General features: G+C 38.8%; 1 protein-coding gene across 9 annotated transcripts in view; it reads left to right on the top strand.

Moving 5' to 3' along the window:
• sgcg (sarcoglycan, gamma) overlaps positions 1-22,733 on the top strand; it is a 612,351-nt gene that overhangs the window by 442,864 nt on the left and 146,754 nt on the right. For all 9 annotated transcript variants that reach the window (XM_059964202.1, XM_059964201.1, XM_059964199.1 and 6 more), the window contains one exon: positions 1,796-1,883. In XM_059964202.1, the coding sequence (XP_059820185.1) occupies positions 1,796-1,883 (88 nt within the window). The remainder of the gene's footprint in view (positions 1-1,795; positions 1,884-22,733) is intronic.

The raw sequence follows: 22,733 nt of genomic DNA, 5'->3' as shown, positions 1-22,733 counted from the left end.
TGCATTGTAATAAGAGATATTGATTTGACAGTACAATGAGTATAGAGAAGAATGTGAAATGATTGCATTGTATTTCTTGATTTTTTAAAAAATAAAGTATGTTTTTGAAATAAAAAAGGATGTTATAGATGATACTAAACTCCAGAGAACTCTAGTAGATGATCCTCACCTCTTGTCTGATTCAGAGAATGCTTGTATTCAACCCGTACATTTACATGAGTGTTTAAAGAGTCTATGTCTGTCAAAGCCTATTGTTTGTCTTCTCTGAATCACATTCAATAGCTGGGGATCATCCTTTAGTGGCCAAGTGTTCTCTGTTGCTGTTAAAGAGGTACTAGGGAATCTTTGGCTGTTCTTTAATAAAAGATCAGTCTGCCTTCCAAAGACCACATCTGTCAACTTCAAGCAGGGTACTTTAAATTCTGTTGCTATGGATGTTGGTTTACAGATGCCTGAGATTGAATCTGAGTACAGATAACAATGGTTTGAGATACTGAGGATTATAAAAAAAACATACTCATTTTACATGTCTTTTAATTCAGAGTGCAGGCAGTTATATAGATTCCAGATGTCTTCGATCTGCGGCTGTGGTGCAACTATTCTGTTTTTCATCACTCCATAGAGGAGTAGTAGGATTAAAAATTCTCAGCACTAACTCTGTCCACATTGTTTTTGCTTAATCCCTCTAATTACTACTCCTACCCACAAACTCCCAGCGCTATGAGGTTTGTATCCCTGCCAGCTCAGGTTTTCTGAATTGGGATTTCCTTGTATTCTCTTCAGGTTGACTACTAATCGCTTCAAGTTTCTTCCTCCAGTGTTGATATTGGTCTTTTATACAGCAGCAGGCTTTACCTCTCCCTGCTCTCCAAACCAATGGTTCATTCACAGATTTCTCTCACACTTCTTCCACTTGCTGACACCAACAAAACCAAACTGTGGAATTTATGGACTCAAATATCTTGTGTGCAAAGTTGATGCTTTACTCTGGATATGAAAATGGTTCCAAGTAAAATTACCTCTAGTTCCTTGAGTATTCTGATTAGTCAGGCTCAAAATGTCAAGCATTACGAAGCTTGTTACATGGGAACTCACTAAATTTCTACCTTAGGGGATGTAAAAGATGACATATACTATTTTATTTTATTATGAAATATTGCCTATGATTTCTATGAATTTCTGGGCTCTCTCATTGTCTGTTTCACTGTTCTTGTTGATATTCTTTAAATAAATATTAGTCACTTACAAAAAAAAAAGCCATTAAAACTAGGAATGGGACTGACAACTTCACTGCAATAGCACAGCTTGGTTCCACTGCAAGCACCTTAGAGAATAATGTCCACATCTGTGGACTATGCAAACTCCTCCTTTTTTAAATATTTTCTTCCTGGGGGATGGATGCCTAAAACAGCTGCTTGAAAAGTTCATGCATGAAAAGCCAGGACACAACTGTGGTGAACTCATGGGACTTGGGTCCTCTTTCTCAAATCAGTGGGGTGATGAAAAGATAAGGAAAAGAAATGGAACAATTGAATTCAAACTTTAAAGAATTGAGAAAGTTGTGAATGAATAGAAGTGTATTGAGAATTTTCCCCAGTTCCAGTAAAATATTATTGATCTGAAAATTTAACAATGCTTCTTGCTCTATGAAGGTTGAGTATTTCTGCATTTTCTGTTTTTGGTTTTCATTATTACTTGGGGTTTTCTTCAAAAAAAGAGTGTTTTACACTTGGCAATTCTTATTTATGGTCCAGATTTTCCAAATGTAAATATATTTTGCTTCAACTCCCTGCAGGATTCCCCCTTGCTTGTGGATTCTTCTCAGAATGTGACTGTTAATGCTCGAAACTCCAAAGGACATGTGACTGGCAGATTAACAGTGGGTGAGTGCTGCTGTAATGATTTTCTTCTCAATCTGCTATGGAGAATGCTTATTGAAATTTTACAGGACACAATAGGCTTGTCACTTAATGTCATAATATTTGATGTGTCATACAATAAGCAAATATTTATCTAGGATAAGCATTGATAATGCTACCCTGCTAGAGTAGAGATTTACTCATCAGAGGCAGAATTAAACTGTATTTTAGGGTTTGATTAAGGATGGTTTTGGCTGCTTTTATACTGGATCAGGAGCAATTCACACTCCCAGGTAGCTTATAATATAAAAAAATTTGGTTTGAATGTCACCTGAGTTATCAGTGACATTGGCCCAGATTTTACAGAGTGGGGTCTTCTCTCCATACGCAGTCTGAGTATTTCCATTAGTATCATTGCCCTTGCCTTCCTTTACCTCAGTCCACCTACCACTGAATTTCTCCTTTATACATCTGTTGCCCTTGGATCTGACTAGTTTTAATGCTGCTAGATTTTCTCCCAGCCTCTGGTGGGTCAACTCATTGAACACTGTGCACTCATTTCCTTTGCTATTACAAATCCCATTACTCCACAAATTCCATTCATAACAATTTATGAGGGATCCCCATTGACCTGTGCCTCAAGTTTAACATAATTGACTTTGTCCTTCAAGATTTTCATGCCTTTGCCTCACATTGCTCCAGGCAGACATCTCATAGAAACATAGAAAACGTACAGCACAATATAGGACCTTCAGCCCACAAAGTTGTGCCAAACATGTCCTTACCTTAGAACTCCCTAGGCTTACCCATAGCCCTCTATTTTTCATTCTAAACCCTACATTTCTCTGACCTAAATTTTATCTTAATGTTCCCCATCATTGGATACCCACACCTTGCTTGCTGGAACTCCCCTTTTCAAAGCCTTATATCCCTACCTTCAAATCTTTGGTAAAGCCGAATTATTTCTATCCCAAATTTGTAAGTGTGCTTGTAATGTTCTTCCTCTTACGATTTCATCCTCTGCCTGTGAAGCAGTTTGGGATATTTTCCTTCATTAAAAGCATTGTATAAAGGTAGAGCATGATGACTTTGGGAAACTTTATTTTAAACTGAAATATAGATATACCACTTCTTGAAGAATTAAATATTTTGATGGTATCGGAGAAGGTTGGCACAAAACATAATGGAGGATTTTGGAAAGTGTCTTCAAAAGGCAGTGATATCTAATGGTGAGGGGCTCTCAGCAAGTAAGCAAACAGTGAGCATTGGACAAATTCTTTATCCAGAGGTTCTTAAAGCAATTAATGTCGTCATATGGTATCATTTAGTATAATTTAAGGTAAAATTGGATAGGTATATGGACAGGAAAGGAATGGAGGGTTATGGGCTGAGTGCGGGTAGGTGGGACTAGGTGAGATTAAGGGTTCAGCACGGACTAGGAGGGCCAAGATGGCCTGTTTCCGTGCTGTGATTGTTATATGGTTATATGGTTATAGTATAAAGATGCAGTCATCAGTTCTGATATTATGCTGGCACACAGATCATTGACAAAACAGCAGGTGATGGTTAAATGCTGTCCTGACTAACTTCTGTGGCATTGTTCTGGGCGACATTGATTGTGTGAGCAATGGCTCCAACTTGTGGAGTATATTCTTCTTATTGACGAAAGCTCCTTGATGGTATGGTATATCACTTGTTGCCTTGTTGTTGAGGGTATTTACTATACCCCAAATCGGTATTTCAGATTTTTGGTATGTTAGGATTTAGGCTGTAATTGGACCTGGAGCTGAGTGATCATGGGAAAAGCTAAACAAGATGTCAAAGGGCAAGTTATTCATGTTCTTGACATTGGATTTCCAATGTTGACAGAAGTGAAAAGTTACAGAGGTAATTAGCAGTATGGATATTTCTTTTTTCGTGGACAGAACATTTTCCACATTGTCAGTCAGTATTATAACTTTACAGGAACAGTTTACCTACAAGCTTGCCTATTCTGAAACAGGTTTTAAGTTTCACTTTTTGGTCCAGTAGTCTTTGTTATATCCAGTGTCCTCAGGGTTTCTTGGTATCACACAGCACAAGCTGAATTGGGTACAGACTAATTATCAGCCAGAAAGCAAGGTGAATCATCCATGTGACACTTTTTACTGAATGTAATTGCAAATGATTTCTCACAACAGTTGAGGATTTTAACTTTTTTGGAGTCTCATCCCATTTGTTATTTATTTGAGTGTTAATATACATAACTAATTGTGTCAGCACTCCAGAGGTCTGATCTGATCCATTAATTGTGGAACCATTTGCTTCTGCCCATTCCAAGCTGCTGTTTTGTCAGGTTGGCATGTCATTTGTAGGGAAGTCTAAGGCTGATCCTGGCATGTCCTTCTCACCCATTGAGTCAAAGCATTGGCTCCTGTCTTGATGGAGAGGTGATACGTTGGAAGCTGAAATGAAAGATTGTGATGATAGCATTATTGCTGCTGCCAAGGGCCCACAGTACCAGTCTCAAGATGCCAGATCTGTTCAATCTCCTGCGATTATTTTCCCATATAGGGCGTATTTGAAATGAAGGTAATATTTTATTTCCACAGGATAGTCTAGTAAAGATGAAAGTCAAGTAGGTCATGTTCTTGTGCTCATTTGTTTATCAGCTGCCACAGGCCTAGTCTTCCAGCAATGTCTCTCAGGATACAACCAGCGTGGCCAATGGTGATGCTACCAAGTCGTTTGCTGCAAGTCCCCCCAACTTTGAGTATATTCTGTGCTCTTACCACTTCCATTGCCTCTTCAATGAGAAGTATTGATTCATCACTGAAGGATGATATTAGGTGGAAATCAGGAGAATGTCCTCTTTCCCCCATGAAACTCCATAGAGTTAGTTTTATGGACCCCTAATACCTTGTGTCTGTTTACCATTGTACTATCACCCATCCTGTGTCAGTCCTGCTAATGGATCAGGATGTCTTTGGAGTTGTGATAGAGAAGTTTGCAATTTTGTCATCAAGGGGTGATTCTCTTGCTGTGACTCGCAGGCTGTAGCTCGACTGGTCAATGAAATAACTCTCCCTTTTGGAAAACCAGTCTATTCATGACAATAGCAGTACTTGTAAAATCTTTTCACTTTTGTCATGACTATTGTGTTAATTTGGGTATGTGCAACAGAGAAAATTATAGTTATATTTCAAATAATAAAAAGATATTTTTATCTTATCTCCAAGACGGTTTTCACTTTAAATGTATATTGTAAATGCTGGTCACTTGTCTTGGCTGCAGGAATACGTGTTAGTTTCTGAAATGATGAAGGTCATTGCACTGGAGTTGCTGACATTGTAGTTGACTAGGTTAAGAGATGCCCTTGAACTCTCCAAATGACCACTGTGCTTGTGCTTGTTTCTGAAGTCTGTTTATCATAAAAATCAAATAAAAGGTTGTGCCTCTTCTTCAAGGAGTGGAAGAAAGAGGTGGGGAGGGGACCAGGGATGTTGTGGTTGGATTCCATGTCATCAACAACCCTGGGGCAGGGGCTTCGGATTTCTATCCAGCTCAGGAGTTATCTTCAAGTCATTTTAGATAAAAACAGTCACCATATCAGTGATTGTACTTAAAGGTCTCACTTAATATTACTTGTTCATTCAGAGGAGCATTGGAGTTATTTTCTATATTCTGAGTAGCTACAGTTAAGTAAATAAAAGTGTAAACAAATTGGTCATTCCCATTTGTCATTCATTTATCTCTTCATTGTTCAATGAAGTTATAAACTGTCAAGTAGTTTATAAGCCAGGCCAGCTTTGACATAATGTTATTGCTTTTGCTTTACCAAAGGCAAGGTAAAGTAGCTAGGCAACCTTGTTCTCGGGATAAATGATTTCTATTTAACCTGTAGTTGTGCTTCCACCTATATACTAGGCAAGGAAAGACCCATTTAGTGGTCTCACTTATGAGAAGTATTCAATTAGAAAAATGGCAAAAATTGCCCACCTGAAGCCATATGGCTCAAGAGATATCTAGGTAAGTTTTTGAAAAAGAAGAAATTTAAAAATTTGTTGAGAATGCATCTGGTGAATGATATAATGAGTATTTCCCAAAATGGCTATTTCTCATTGGCAGAGATATAAAAATGAAGCTGAATTGCAAACATAAGGATGAACCAGAGTTAAATGTAACTGCAACCTATCAGGGTTAATGCAACGTTGCTTACTCAGTATGCCGTGTTATTTCAATAGATTTATTTATAGTGAGAGTACAGTTTGTCTTTTCGTTGATTACTAGGTGTTAATGTATTTAATGCCCCTTGTCCTTGAAGAGGAAGCATTTTAGTTATTTTTGGTATTAATTTTATTTATTTATTTAATGAGATACAGTGTGGAGTAGGTCCTTCTGACCCTTCGAGCCACACTACCCTCTGTACAAACCCAGCCTAATCACAGACAATTTACAATGACATTTAACCTGCCAACCGGTACATCCTTAGACTGTTGGAGGAAACGAGGACCCGGAGGAAATCTGCACGGTCACGGGTGAGAATGTACAAACTCCTTACAAACAACGGCAGGAAGTGAACCCAGGTTACTGCCAGTAAAGCATTGTGCTAACTGCCAAGCCTCCATGCTGCATGAGCTGTTACGGTCAAGAACATAAAGATGTACACAAATTAATTGTTGCTGCTCATCACTTATTTCTTCACCCGTCAAAGAAATTGTAAAACTGTTTAGCACAGGTTGAGCGTTCCTTATCCGAAATTCCAAAATCCAAAAACCTCTGAAATCTAATATTTTTAAAGTGTTGACAGGACGTCACAAATGGAAAATTCCACAAGGCGCTGGGAAGGTTCCCAGGCGATGTGCAGTTCTCTGCACACTATAAGCAGCTCTGAGAAGTGACCTCACATATGTAATGAACAGAAGCTAATGCAAAAATATTTAAAAAGTACTGCATAATGCGAAAAATTAGGATCTCAATCATGTATTGAAAGAGCGGATTCATCAGCGACAGGGTGAGCAGTTGGTGCTTAATGGTATGCTGATCATGAAACAAGCAAAGATCTATCGTGACAAACTGAAAATTGAAGGCAATCGTGAATGTTCAGCAGGCAGGTTGCAGAAACTTAAGAAAAGATTTGTAGTGATAAAGCAATCTGCTGATCATGAAGTGGCAAAGAAATGCATTCATGAGCTTGCCAAGGTCACTGCTGTTGAAAATCTAACACACTAGAAGACTGGATCAGTACATATGTGTAATGAGCAAAAGTAAGACAACGACTGCTTACCAGTAGCACATAAATTCAGAGCCAGGAACAACGGTGATGCCTAACAGCCACTGACTGTCCACTTGGGCAGCCATGGTATGGTTAGCTTACCTTTCTGATGGTTCAATGTGCACATTGTTTCATGCACAAAATTATTCAAAATATTATATAAAACTACCTTTAAGGAATATGTATAAACTGTATATGTAATGTAAATGGATTTCTTGTGTAGACTTGGGTCCCATCACCAAGATATGTGTCTTATTAATGCAAATATTCCAAAATTCAAAAAATTCTAAAATCCAAAACACCTCCCAAGCAAAACTCAAGCATTTCAGATAAGGGGTGCTCAACCTGTCATGGGAATGGAGATGTAGAAGTTTATTAGCAAGAACCCAGAGTGTTTTAACAAAGTTCATAAAAACACAATTTCATTTCCCTAAACACAAAACATAATTCACTGTCCTTTTACAGGCTGGAAAACACATATCTCACAAGCTCTCAATTAGCAATTTAAAATGGACCTGGCACCTGATTCAGGATATATTTTCTCAACCACACAGAAAAAGATGAATTGTAATCAGAGGCTCACCATTTTTGAAGCAGTACAGCCCCATCTATCCAGACAGCATTAACATAGTTCCCTAAGCCACCACTGACAACCTTTTGCCCAATCTACATTGATTCCATTGTTTTGGTTGAAAACTGAGACTTTTGATGAAATTAAAACATTTTAAACCTAATGTCAAATCCTATCATCATTAAATGGCTCTTCATTGAACAAAACATTATCTAAAATTGTCATTGTCAATGGAAAATTCCGTTGTCAGTTGCTCAACAAACTGATAAGCACTCTATCCTCGACATTGTTGGTGCGTGTTTGATTTGCCAAATCCTCTTTAGATTAAGGTCTAGCATGATTACTTCTCTCAGATGTGTTTCTGATTTCCTCATGTCTTACATCAAAACTATTACTTGGAGACTTATTAACATCTCCAATGTTTTCTAGTCCTTTCTGCTTCCTACTCCATCTAGGCAGATTCTAATGCAATGCCATGATCTGTCAATCAATATCCTTTCTAATGTTGCACTAATGTCACCCCTTATTAATAACCCAGCTCCTTTGTTATTTTATCTGTTCTTCTTAAATGTTGAACCCTATGCAATATTTAATTTTCAGCTTTGGTCACTCCACTCCAGTTTTCTGTGATGCAATTAGATCAGTTTCATTCACCACTATTTCTGTGCTTTGTTTACTAATCTTGTTCTAGATACCATTGAATTTGACCCTTGAGCGTTTTTCCCCATTTTGATCCTATTTGCTTAAATACTTATAACATTTTGTACTCCTATTTCACTCTGTTTTTGTTCAAAGTTCTAGGTAAATTTATTATCAATGTACACACAGTATATCCCACCATATACAACCCTGAGATTCGGTTTCTTGCGGGCATACTCAGTAAATCCAAGAAACACGATAGAATCAATGAAAGACTGCACCAGTAGGATGAACAAACAGCCAACATGCAAAAGACAACAAACTGAGCTAATACAAAAGAGGAAAGTAATAATAATAAATAAATAAGCAATAAATATGGAGAACGAGATGAAGAATTCCTAAAAGTGAGCCCATAGGTTGTAGGAAGAGTTCAGTGACGGGGCAAGTGACTTTGAGTGAAGTTCTGCTCTTTGGTTCAAGGGCCTAATGGTGGAGGGATAGTAACTGCTCTTGAACCTGGTGGTGTGGGTCCTGAGGCTCCTGTACCTTCTTCCTGATGACAACAATGAGAAGAGAGTATGGCCTGGGTGGTGGGGATCCTTAATGATGGACGCTGCTCTATGCAGGTGTGCTCAGTGGTGGGGAGGGCTTTACCCATGATAGACTGGGGTGACTCCATTACTCTTTGTAGGATTCAAGGACATTGGTCTTGCCATATCAGGCCGTGATGCAACCGATACTACTCTCCACCACGCTATCTATAGAAGTTTGTCAAACTTCTAGATGTCATGCCGTATTTTGCAAACTTCTAAGGAAGTAGAGGCATTGCCGTGCTCTCTTCATAATTGTGCTTACATGCTGGGCCCAGGACAGGTCCCCAATTGTCACAGCTCACTGTCAAGCTCTTTTAAGCTCTTTCAAAATTCACCAACAACCCGCTCCCTCCCTGGCTGCCCACCTCCACCACAACATGGCTGGGGTGTCAGCTGTGAAGAAGAATACTGAACTTTTCCAACTATTCTACATATGAAGCAAATAGCTAAATCGCACTGACATATCAGCCACATTCGATGTCCTTCGTCAACCTGGAAAAATCCATTCACAACCAACTTACACTAACTTACTCCCCTGCTAGTCCCAATTTCATAACTCATGTCATGTCCATAGGCTGCTATGAGTGATGTCGAGTAAGGGCAAATAATGAAGAGATTCAGGCTTATTATCACTGACATATCTCATGAAATTTGTTGTTTTGCAACAGCAGTTCAGTTCAGTGCAATACATAAAATATGCTTTATAATAAGAAATATATGTTGAAAAGTAAATGAGCAGTGCAAAAAGAGAGCAAACATAGTGAAGTAGTGTCTGTGCATTCATTGTTCATTCAGAAATGTGATGGTGGAGAAGAAGATGTTCCTGAAACATTGAGTCCATATCTTCAGCCTGCTGTAGCTCTTCGCTGATGGTAGTAATGAGAAGAGAGTTTGTCCTGGGTGGTGGAGGGGGCTACCAACGAAGCAATCATTGTTGAATATATGACAGCACTTATTGACCAAGCATATATCAAAATGTATCAAAAGTCATGCCACATAGTACACATAATTTTTAAAAATGCATTTGCACTTGAATTTACTACACCAAGCACTTGGTTGAGCTGCCACTGCTCTCTTCTCATTGCCCTTAGATATGGCGAACCTTGGTTATAAGTAATGAATATTCACCACTGTACGCTTCTATGTTATAAATTGTATTCTGGCACTTTTATGAAGTATGATAATTATAATTCTAATTGTAAAAGCATCGATAGATGTCATCTAAATTTAGGAGAAGGTACATCAGTGATTGGAGGGTTTACAATGCTTCTGTAAACTAAAGGTCAGTTAGCAAGATCATGAGTCTCCTCTTCTTAATACTTTATCTCGACTGTTCTTCAACCCTCTTGCTTATCTTTTCACCTCTTACTGAACATAACTTCCATTGTTGCTCGAAATAGAATAATGTATTTCACAATTTATTAGTTGCCTTAAATTGGAAATCAGATGAGTAAAGATTTTGTCATGGGAGTTATTCAGGTGGATAAAGTAAATCATTATTTATGGCTGGAATCGTGGCTGTTCCAGAGGAAATAATGAGGCTGGGAGTTAATCAAGGGATTCTGATATAATTAACAAAAAGGATAAAGTCTGGGTCACTTACAGATTCAATCTGAGATCCAAGAGTAAAAAAAATTAACTCGGTCCCTGCCAGTTTCATATTGCATCAAGCCACACAGCTGGAATTTCAGAGAGCTTTGTATCATAGAACATTGAACGTAAAACATAGAGCATAGAATATTGCAGCACAGGAGTTGGCCCTTTGGCCCATAATGTCTAGATCCTGGTTCAAAATAATCCTGTCTGCCTGTACATGATTCATACCGTCTCCATTCCCTGCCAGACTCCCAGGAGCATTCATGTACTGAGGAATGTTGGTGTGCAGGTCCATAGCACCCTGAAAGTGGCAGCACAAGTGGATAGCGTGGTAACAAAGGCATAAGTCATACTTCCCTTCATCATTTGGGGTGCTGAGTATAACAATGTGGAAGTCAGGGGCATTTCCACATTTAAGTTTACCTGTAGTTCTGGAAAGGATGCAAACGAGGATCAACAGGAATTTGCCTGGAGGAGAGAGAATTAGCTAAAAAGAGAGATTGGAGAAACTTGGATTGTTTTCACTGAAACATCAGAGACTGATAGAAGCATATAAAATTATAGGAGGCATGGCTAAGACAAATAGTCAATATCTTTTTCCAGAGGGGAAATGTCAAATAGTAGAGGGTATATCTCTGAGAGGAGAGGAGGAAAGTTTGAAGTGATTTAAGGGTAAGTTTTTTTTTACACAGTTCAAATTTCAAAATAAATTTAAAGCACAAATTAAAAGTTCAAAGTACATATATGTCACCATATACTACCCTGAGATTCATTTTCTTGTGGGTATTCACAGTAGAATAAAGAAATACAATAGAATCAATGAAGAACTACAACCAATGACTGACAAACAATGAATGTACAAAAGACAAACTGCATATATGAAAAATACACATAAATAAATAAACAAACAAACAAATAATAAATAAATAGAAAACATGAGTTGCAGAATCCTTAAAAGTGAGTCCGTAGGTTGTGGAATCAGTTCCACAGCCTATAAATCAAGTTATCTTCGCTGGTTCAGGAGCCTGGTGGTTGAAGGGTAATAACTGTTCCTGAATTTAGTAATGTAGGAGCGAAGGTTCCTGTAACTCCTTCCTGATGGCAGCAGAGAGAAGAGAGCATGACCTGGATGGCGGACAATAGATACTGCGTTCTTGAGGCAACATTCCTTGTAGATGTACTCAATGGTGCAGGGCACTATTCCTGTGATGGACTGGGCTGTACCCACCACCTTTTGTAGGGTTATCCACATAGAGGGGTAGATGTCTGGAACACTCTACAAGGGAAATGGGGGAACCAGATGCAATAGCATTTAGACAGGCAGCTAAACAGGCCAGAAGCTAAACAGAGACTAAGTCAGATGGCATTATTTTGGCCAAGTGGCCTGTGCTTTGTGGTTCCACGTTCAGTGCTAACAGGTACCAAATAGTCTGTGGCTTATTTTGAAACTGGGAAATCTGATTGATTCTCATGCATAAAATAAATCAAAAAGATGATGTTGTGCTATTACATCAGACTGATCCCACCTGAAGTATTGAGTTCATCTGCTCCAAACACATCCATTGGGCATGTCAGAGGCATTAGAATTGTTAAATAACGGTTGCACTTTTTGGAGCAATCTTTTGTGAAATTGCTTTGTCTATCAAAGCAGAAGCTCATCCTGAAGTCAGTACATTAAAATCAGCAATAAATCTATGGGGGTTCCATTCAATGAATTCAAGCCTTGCAACATGTTTGATTTAAGAAAGGAGGAAGGAGGAGCAGTTCGGTAAGGTGTGATGAGTAGGGTCCGGTGATGGAGGGGTACGTTCCCAGTGGCCCACTGCGAAAGCTTCTTTCCGACTACAACATGAAGCAGACTGCCAGAGAACTGGAGCACTTGCCACAGACGCATATGGAGCTGGAGCCCAGGCAAGACTCCTCAGGATCATTTTGGGCTCTGTCACTGCGGCCTTCCAGCTTCTTGTGTGCTGTTGTATCCTGGGCCTCTATGCATCAGAGTGACCAACAATAGAAAATACAACATGGATATTTGAAAAAAGAGAGTCATTAAAAATCAGTGATCATGATAATGCCCTGAATCATACTGGAGATGGCCTAACCCCCAAGTACCTCATTTCCCCACAGTGGTCTTCCGGACCATGAGGTTCCCAATGTCAGTGAGATAGATTAGTTGGTTGAGTAGTAACGCAGCAGCAACTTCACATTCAACATCAGCAAGACCGAGGGATTAACTGGATTTCCAGAAGTTGAAGTTGGGAGAACACACACACTGTTCCTCACTTAGGGAATAGTAGTAGAAAGGGTGAGTAGCCTCAAGTTCCTGGGTATCGATATCTTGGAGGATATATATTGGCCCAATACGTTGATGGCATCATGAAGAAGGCAGCCCGTGGCCCTACTTCATTAGGTGTTTGAGGAGATTGGAATGTCATGGAAGACTTGTGCAAATTTCTACAGATGGACAGTGCAGAGCATTCTGACTGGCTGCAACGCTGCCTGCTATGGAGGCTCCAATGTGCAGGAACCTGAATAGAGGCTGTGGAGGGTTATGGACTCAGCCAGCTTCATTTTAGTACGATCCTGCCTACCACTGAGAACATCCTTAAGAAGGTTCTCACGGAACCCTCACCATTGCATTCATGCCTGCTTCTCATTACCACCATCAGGAAGGAGGTACAGGAGCCTGAATAGCCACATTATATATGGAGCTTAGAAAAATAGAGGGCTATGCACAAGGGAAATTCTAGGCGGTGTCAGGTTACATGGTCGGCACGAAATAGTGGGCCAAAGGGCCTGTAATGTGCTGTAGATTTCTATGTTCATTGTTCCATGTTCTATGTTAAACATTTTAGGAACTGTTTCTTCTCCTCCACCATCACATTTCTGAATGGTCAATGAAGAACATAACTGCATTATTTCTCTTGTGCACTGTTTGTTTATTTTTGTAACTTACAGTATTTCTTACATCTTGTACTGTACTGTTTCCACAAAACAATGAATCTTGCAGCATATGTCTGTGATAACAAACCTGATTCTGATACTGTTTTTGACTAGCCCCTTGTCCCTGGGCTGCCCTGATGGTTGTATGACAGTTGGTGCAGTCAAAGATCTTTTCAACCGCCTCTCCATTCTTTGATGGTCAGGGATAATTAATTAAAGTTCAAAGTTGCTTATCTGCTTACAAAATAAATTATTTAAATGGATTGAGTACTCCTGTTATTTGCAATAGTGAAATAAAGACAAAAAAAGCCAAGTATGCAATATTCACTTAACTTAGTTATGACCCCATTCAGTGGAAGGATATTGCTTAAGATGCCAGCCATGACTGGCATACAATGGAGCAGCCCTGTGTGAGGTGTATTTGGCTGCTGAGTTCAGCACAACACTGGTCGATCCGCTCATGCAGTGAGTATTCCAACGGGCTTGGTATTTCCTAACTACAAATATTAAGGCTGTGCTAACACGCAAAAAGAATAATGTCAATAGTCCTGTTACAAACCTCCAGCCTAAGCTAAGTACAATCATGCCCATTGTAAAGGAAAATAAAGAAAACAGCAGTTATGTTTATTAATTAGTTTTTTATCAATAAGTTTATCATATCTGGTTGATAATGGTCAGGTATGGCAACTGCTCTGGTGGTGACCACAAAAAAAACCTGCTGAGAATTATGGACAAAGAGCTGTCCATGATGTCAGACCCCTGAAATCCAGACTCCACCAATGACAGGGCCCAAAACTCCAGGCTTCAAACTTCGGACTCGCCAACTTGCACAGATGGATCTCTGATCCCGGGACCCACCAAGTTGCGGGGACTCGCTGACCTATGGGAGATAACAAAACCTCATTTGTACTGGTCTTTGTCCACAGTGCTCAATGGCCTGACGTCCATCCACGGGTGTCTTCCCTGCACATCCACATTGCTGCCCTTCAAATGCGGTGTGTGGTTGAGTGCCCTTGATTCCACCCTGACCACTAACTCCCTCACACCCCTGCTCTAAACCCTAACCTGAACTCTAACTCCAAAATCTGCCCCCAAAACCATCGCTATGAACCTAAAAACCAATTGCGTGTAAGCCACAACCTCAACAACAGTTGCATCTTGGCAGTGAGCAGCTGTGGGTAATAAAGTATTTTCCTTCCTTCCAATCCATTTGGAGGATTTTTCAAAGCTGCCTTTGGCGGTATTTATCCAGTGCTTCGAAAAGCTTCACATCAGCCTATTTTTCCTCAGAGTGCCCTGCCTCCTGTACAACATAGTCTAATTCTTCTACAGTGCTCCAAAAGGTGCATTGCTTGCAGGAAGATGTAAATTGTTGTCTGCTTGTTGCAGAAGTTGTGTAAGTCATGCAAAAATCATTCATACTAGGAAGATTAGCAAAAGGTAATCATTAATTGTAATATACCATGCAAAGAACATATTTAATTGCTTAGAGCTGAAGTAAAATGGCAAGAGTACAAGAGCAATTTCTATACTACAAACCCATCTAAAGTTGTTTAACTAGTAATGATCAATGATGTCGACCAACATCACATTTGGTCATTTCAATTTTCAAAAACTGTTTTCTGCTGACCTGTCCTGAAAAGTACCTCGATGTGAATGCCATATCTTTCTTCCCACTAAATATATTCCCACTCAGCATTTCCTTTTTTACTGGAAATGCATTAAAATAAACTTTTGTTGTTACTGGGCCAATATTCACAACCAAACTTAGTATGTTAATTAAAAATGTAGTATGCCAAATGAAATGCAAATGAAGCATCCCACAAAAGTGTACAAGCGTGTAGCACTGTTTTTGCCGAGAAACCCTGAGCATGTTTTCACAAAGTTGAGCTAATTAATAACATTGTAGTTGTCTCAAAATATTTATTAAAAGATTCATCTCTAAAAATAGAAAAAAGTTCAAATTTCAAAGTAAATCTTATTATTAGAGTATAAATATATGTCACCACATACAACCCTGAGATTCTTTGTTCTGCGGGCATACTCAACAAATCTATAGCTACTAACTATAACAGGATCAATGGAAGATCAAGTAGAGCTTAGAAGTCAACAAACTGCAAATGCAAATATAAATAATTAGCAATAAGTAATGAGAGCATGAAATAACAAGATAAAGAGTCCTTAAGATGAGACCATTGGTTGTGGAAACATTTCAATAGATGAGTGTAGTTATCCCCTTTTGTTCAAAAGCCTGATGGTTTTGTGATAAAGATGGAAGTGTCCATTTATTCTTGGTAAACATAAATATTCAGAGAGTTAATTACTTGAGCAGCTTTAATTATTTTCTGGTTAGGTTTGAAAACTAATCCTGACAATGAGCAGGAGAATCTTGAAATCATTTGAACAATGGTATTTTCTTTAATTCTTTTAATGTAATGCAATTTAAAATGACGATAATGCAAAAACTGCACATTTTTGGTGTTTCATAGGAGCTTTGACACATTTTGTTAAAGTAACTTCTTTACTTCTGAAATTCCAAACATTTAAATTATTGATGTTGAGTGTTGAATCTGAGATGTTTAATGCAGATCGAGCAGGTAAATTTGGCTTCTGGCCATAACTAATGACGTTTGGCCATTCTCACAACCCCATTCCTTTCTCAACATAGTGCTGGCTGCTGGATTTTTTTCTCAAGTACTGATTGCATTACATTATCCAATAGGCTGCATTGATGTGTTTAAACATACTGTACGCTTGTGTCAGTTTGAATAAGTGACTCTGTGGAGATAGACTCCATTCTTTAAACTGTGAGTATGACTGCCTTGAACATTGCCAAACCCTCGTTTCTACAGCCTCGTACTTTCTGTTTCTTCTATTATCATGGAAGATTTATGCCACATGAAGCCGTTCAGTGCATCATGTTTTGGTCTGTCACAACAGCTAACCAAACTCATCCCATCTCTGAGCATCGGATCTGTAGTTCTCCAATGTATGGATATTCAGGTGCAGATTCAACCCTATTTAAATATGATGAGCATTTCAGCTTTGACTGCCCTAACAGTTTTGGAGATCCAGAGCCCCCACCTCCCTCTCGGTGAAAAAAAGTATTTCCCTCACCTCCCTTTCAATCCTTCTATCAATTATCTTAATCCTTTATCCCCTGGGTTTTGGTCCCTCAGTCAACAGAAGTAACTTCTTCCTGTATAACTAGCTGCTTCTTGTTTTTGTACACCTCAAAGAAGTCTCCCCTTTAGCCTTATTTTTCACATGTACATCAAAACATACAGTGGAATATGTCGTTTCTGTCAAATCCAATCAGCGAGAATTGTACTGGGCAGCCCAGAAGTGTTGCCACATTTCCAGCGCCAACATAGCAAGCAATCCTAACCTTTGTTCGTAGCTTCTGTTGTTAGCCATCTTGTTCTGCAAGCAAAGGAAGGAGGTTTCCATTGGTGAGAAGACAACTTGTATATAACCTTGCTTGATCTTTGCTAAACATTGCTATCACCATGATTACAACATGTCCTATTGAAATTTTCTACTTTTAATTGTGGATTTCTAGCCTCTGTAGATTTCTTGATTTTTTAATGTGCAGGAACATGATTTATGTTAAATCTGGATTAAAACAAAATATAATAGATACACTCAGATTAGATCAGAAGAAGAAAATAAGCAAATAGTTTCCCCATGGTATTATAACGACCCAAAGGAATGAGGTAGAAACCAATCTCTCTTTGTCAGTTAGAAAATGCCAGATGGAGGATTATAGACAGAATTGGTTCATAAAAACATAAGAACTAGGAGCAGAAGTCGGCCATCTAGCCCGTCAAGTCTACTCCACCATTCACTAAGATCATGGCTGATCTGGCTGTGGACTCAGCTCCACCTACATTGAAGACCACTGTTTGATCATCACTATCTCTTTACTAACTATCAGGACCTCACCTTCCACCACATCCATAATATTTCTCTTTAGCATTTTGGACATGTTCTCCACCATGAAGAGTGACACAAAATAGTCATTCAAAGCCTCAGCCATTTCCACATGACCCAGACTTAATCCCCCTTTCCCAATTTCCTCAGGACCTACATTTACTTCAGCCACTCTTTTCCACTTCATATAATTATAAAAACTTTTACTATCTTTTTTATATTTTATGCTAGGTACTTTAATATCATTGGACAACAATTTTTTAAAGTGTTGCTTGTTCAGAATTTTTTTTTGTTTATGATAGGCTGCTTGAAGCTGAACAGAAGTATAATTTCAAACTACGTATATTACGTATGAATTTGGAGAAACAAGAAATTAACTTTTATTGAATAAAATGTGTTCAATTGCATAACAATGTTGATGCTTTGCAATAGCTCAACCGAGCTAAAAATGTTTTGTTGATGATTTTCATTTGTACTCAGTGTCTAAAGCTTCCTGCTTAAGTGTCTAACAATAATCAGCCAGCATTGATGGATTCCAGTTGTCCTAATGCTGTGTCTCCATGACTGCAAAGTCTTGGTGAAACCTTTCACCGTGCTCGTCACTGACAGCACCAAGTTTTGCTGGGAAGAAGTCTAAATGGGAATGCAGAAAATGGATCTTCAGTGACATGTTGCACTTCATAATTTTGTATGCTTGAAGCATGTTGTCAACCAGCTGCATGTAGTTTGGTGCTCTGTAGTTGCCAAGAAAATTTTCAACAACACCCTTGAATGCCTTCAATGCAGTTTTCTCCAGCACCACTAGAAGTTCTTCGAATTGCCTGTCATTAATGACCAGTTTGATTTGTGGACCAACAAAAATGTCTTCCTTAATCTTAGCATCAGTTACTCTGGGAAATATCTGTCTCAAATGTCAAAATCCTTTCTAAAACTTGTACTGCCATGCAACATCCACCTTGCCTAAGTATGCCCAGGCATGCCTGGACAAGATAGAAAACTTTTCAGCTTATATTGTAGGCAACATTTTAATTGACTGAATTATAAATTGAAATAACAAATATAGGCAATTTTTTAAAAATTGGTGCATGGTAGGGAAATTTCCTGGTGATTTTTATGATCAGCAACTGAAAGTCCATAAGATACACCTAAAGGTATTCAGGAAGCAAAATTTATGTTGTCCAGTGTAATCCGTCTTCCCTTTCCATATTCCTTGCTTAATGGTTCTTTGTTGCTGGTTGAAGTTTTACCAGTCTTGGTAACTTTGCATTAGCTTTTGGTTTAATACTTTCTTTTCAAAGTTCAAGTAAATTTATTATCAACACATACAAATGTCACCATATATAACACTAAAATTCATTTTCTGGCAGGCATACACAGTTATTCCAAGAAACCTAACAGAATCAATGAAAGACTGCACCCAACAGGCCGGTCTAGCACCCAATGAGCAAAAGGCAACAAGCTTCAAATACAAAATAATAATAATGATAAATTAAGTTATCCCCTGTGGTTCAAGAGCATTTTATTTTCTTCCAAAGCTAGCTCTCTCCACTCTTATTGCCTTTGCTTTTAACTGGAATATCCTTTTGTTGAGCGCTGTGAAAAAATGCTTTGGAAGTTTTCCACTGCTCCTCAACTGTCCCACTGTATAGCCTGTGTTCCTAATCTAAGACAGCAAGGTCCTTCTTCATCATGTTGTTGTCTTCATTTTTTAGGCATAATGCACTGATTTTAGATTGAAATTTGCACCCTCTATTTGTATGAGAAATTCAATCATACTGTGATCACTCTTTTTGAGAGGATCCCTAACTATGAATTTATTAATTTTACCTGTCTCATTGCATAGGACAGGATCAAATATAGCATTTTAATTTGTGGATTTACTAACATGTTGTTTAAGAAAGCTATCACAGATGCATTCTGTTAAATCCTCTTCAAGCTGCCTCGACCAACTTGATTTGCCGAATTTATATGTAAGTCAACGTCTTCCAAGACAACTGCCATTCTATTCTTACGTGTGTCACGTATTTCTTGGTTTATTGCTTGTGCCCCTGTAATGTCATTATCTGATGACCTAAAGACAAGTCCCTTTTGTGATTCTTTTGTCCCTTTATTATTCCTAACCTCTTCCCAGAATACATCAACATTCTGTTCCTTATATCATCTCTCACTCTCACTGATCTCATCCTTAGTTAAGAGCGCTGTCCACCTCTCATACATTCCTGTCTTCCATATTACCTGATGTCCTTGGATACTTAGTTCCCAATCATCTTCACCCTGCAACCACATTTCTGTAATGTCCTTTGAATCATATCCCTCTGTACTGTTTTGTACCACAAGTTTGCTGACCTTGTTTTGAACATCATGGACATTCAGTTAAGTGCCCTTATATTCATTGTCCTTTTCGAACCTTTGTGTCCTTTGCATTTGACTTTTCTCTAATACACTTCTACTCTTTTTTGCTGTTCTAACCTTTGATGTGATCCCTGCACTGCTTCCATCTGTCTTTCCACCTAGATTTCCAGCTGCCTGCCATCTCTCTGCCCCAACAGCACTAGCAAACAATCATCCTGGGACATTAGTTCTGGTCCAGCCCAGGTGTAGACAATCCAGTTTGTGCTGGTCCCACATCCCCCAGAACTGGTTTGAATGCCTCAGGACTCTGAAACTCTCGCTCCTGCACTGCAGTTCAACCCACATACCTTAACTCTACTGCTATGCCTACTCTGACTGGCACATGGCCTGGGGAGGGGCATTGTCCATCAAACCATCTTCTTTAAAATCAGAACCATACTTTCTGCTGAGGGAGGAGATATGTGTATAGATGCCAAATAAACCACATAATTAGTCACTAGTTAACTCCCTTTGCCTGTTATTACTACTTATAGGCAAAATTATACAGCTCCTTTGAAAAGCTCAGTTTTGCACAAGATGGAAGTTAATTTATTCGCTGGAAATCTATGTGTCAGGATCTGTTTAACTGAGGCAGATTCAAACAGCTCCTCCCTCAGCAGAAAGTATGGTTCTGATTTTAGAGAGAACATGCATAATTTTTTCCTAAAAGTAGTGAAAACACAGGCCTAGGGAGTTAGCTAGTGACTAATTATGTGGTTTATTCAGCATCTATATACAGAGAAGATTGTTTGTTTTCACAATTTTCATATGCACTTTATTTATAGGTTATTTCAAAACATTAAATTTCCATTTGTGAACACATTTCCATTGAATAAAATATTCTAAGTACTTCATCGCCAATAATTGAACTTCTGTGTAAGTGATTTCAATGAAATGGAGCACATAGTTCAAATGAACTTATTTAAAATTCCATCAGTGCAAATATAAGCACAGCACATATTTGATAGCCTACTTTATAGTTTATATATTAATTTTTTTCACTGTGAAAATTATTTAATTTTACAATACTCAGTTACTCAGATATTCCATTGTACAGCTTGGTTTTTATCAACACAATGCAGATGACAATAAATCTTTCCCAGAGGGGAACATGTTTGTTATGGTTTTTGCATCAGATTGTGCCATTCCAGAAATGAATCATATGTACTTGAATCAGCCATCTTCCTTGTTCAGTGTACATATAATGAAGTCATTTGCTGTGCATGAGAAAAGCAAGTGTGGACATTAGACCTTTGGAAAATGATGTTGAAGAAGTAGTAATAAAGGAAAAAAGAATGGCAGATAAACTAAATAAGTATTTTGCGTTGTCATTGCTATGGAAGACACGAGCTGTATGCCAGAAATTCAAGGGTGTCAGGGGGCAGAAGTAAGTAGTCACTATTACTAAGGAGAAGGTGCTTGGGAAACTAAAAGGTCTGAAAGTAGATAATTCACCTACATCCCAGAATTCTGAAAGAGATAGCCAAAGAGAGGCATTAATAGTGATCTTTAAAAATTCACTAGGTTCTGGAATTGTTCCTCAGGACTAAAAAAATCACAAATGTCACTCCACTCTTTATGACGGGAAGAAAGCAAGAAATAGGAAGCTATAGGCCAGATGGCCTGACTTTAGTAGTTGGTAAGAGTTTAGAGTACAATATTAAGAATGAAATTACTTGAAAGCACATGATAAAATAGGTCAAAATCAGCAGGTTTCATAGAACAGTCTGCCTAGAATAGGCCCTTTAGCCCACAAGGTTGTGCCAACCAATTAAGTTATTAATCAAATGGTTAACCGAACTAATCTTTTCTGCCTATAAAATGTCCATATCCTTCCAGAGTACTCACATTCATGTGCCGATCTAAACATCTCTCAGAAGTCCCTCTACCACCACACCAGGCAGGTATCCACCACTGTCTTGGTAAAATAAACTTGCCTCTCACATCTCCTTTGAACTTATCCCTCACTTTAAATGCATGCCTTCTGGTAGTGGACATTTCAGCTCTGTCTGTCTACTCTATCTAGGCCTGTCGTAATTTTATAAACCTCTATCAGATCTCCAGACAGCCTCTGACGCTCCAGAGAAAACAACCCAAGTTTGTCCAACATCTCGTTAAAGCACATGCCCTCTAATCCAGACAGCATCCTGGTAAACCTCTTCTACATCCTTTCCAAGGCCTAGGCATCCTTCCTATAATGGGGTAGCCAGAACTGTATGCAATACTCCAGATGCAGCCTAACTAGAGTTTTGTGAAGCTGTAACGTATAAAGCTGCCCATGACTTTTGAACTCAATGAACTCAGTGTTTGAGTTTTATAAAGCTGTTCATGACTTTTGAACTCAGGGCCTCAACTAGCAATGGCAAGCATGACATATACCTTCCTAACCACTCTATCAGCCTGTGTAGCCACTTTCAAGAAGCTATGAACCTGGGCCCAAAGATTCCTCTTCTCATCAACACTGTAAGCATCTCCCAAGAGGGACCTCGTCAAACCCCTTACTGAAATCCCTGTCGGCAACACCTACAGCTCTACCTTCATCAATCACATTGTCACCTCCTCAAGAAACTCAAACAAGTTCATAAGACACAACTTGCCCCGCACAGAGCTGTGCTGGCTCTTCCAAATTAGGACATGGTTTTCCAAAATCCCATAAACTCTATCCCTAATAATTCTCTCCAGGAACTTTCCTACCACTGACATGAGACCCACCAGGTTCCCTTTCTGAGCAATGGAATAACATTAGCTACTCGCCAGTCCTCTGGGACCTCGCCTATGGCTAGAGAGAACACAAAGATATTGGTCAACATCACAGCAATCACTTCTATTGTCTCTCTCAATAACCTGAAGACTTATCCACCTCAATGCTCTTTAAGAGATCCAACACTGCCTCCTCCTTTACATTGAAATGCCCGAACAAATGAAAATTCTGGGCACTGATCTCCCTATCCTCC

The sequence above is a fragment of the Hypanus sabinus genome, chromosome 3 (genome assembly GCF_030144855.1).
Source record: "Hypanus sabinus isolate sHypSab1 chromosome 3, sHypSab1.hap1, whole genome shotgun sequence".
Classification (NCBI taxonomy): Eukaryota; Metazoa; Chordata; class Chondrichthyes; order Myliobatiformes; family Dasyatidae; genus Hypanus; species Hypanus sabinus.
This window is presented reverse-complemented; position numbering and strand designations above follow the sequence as displayed.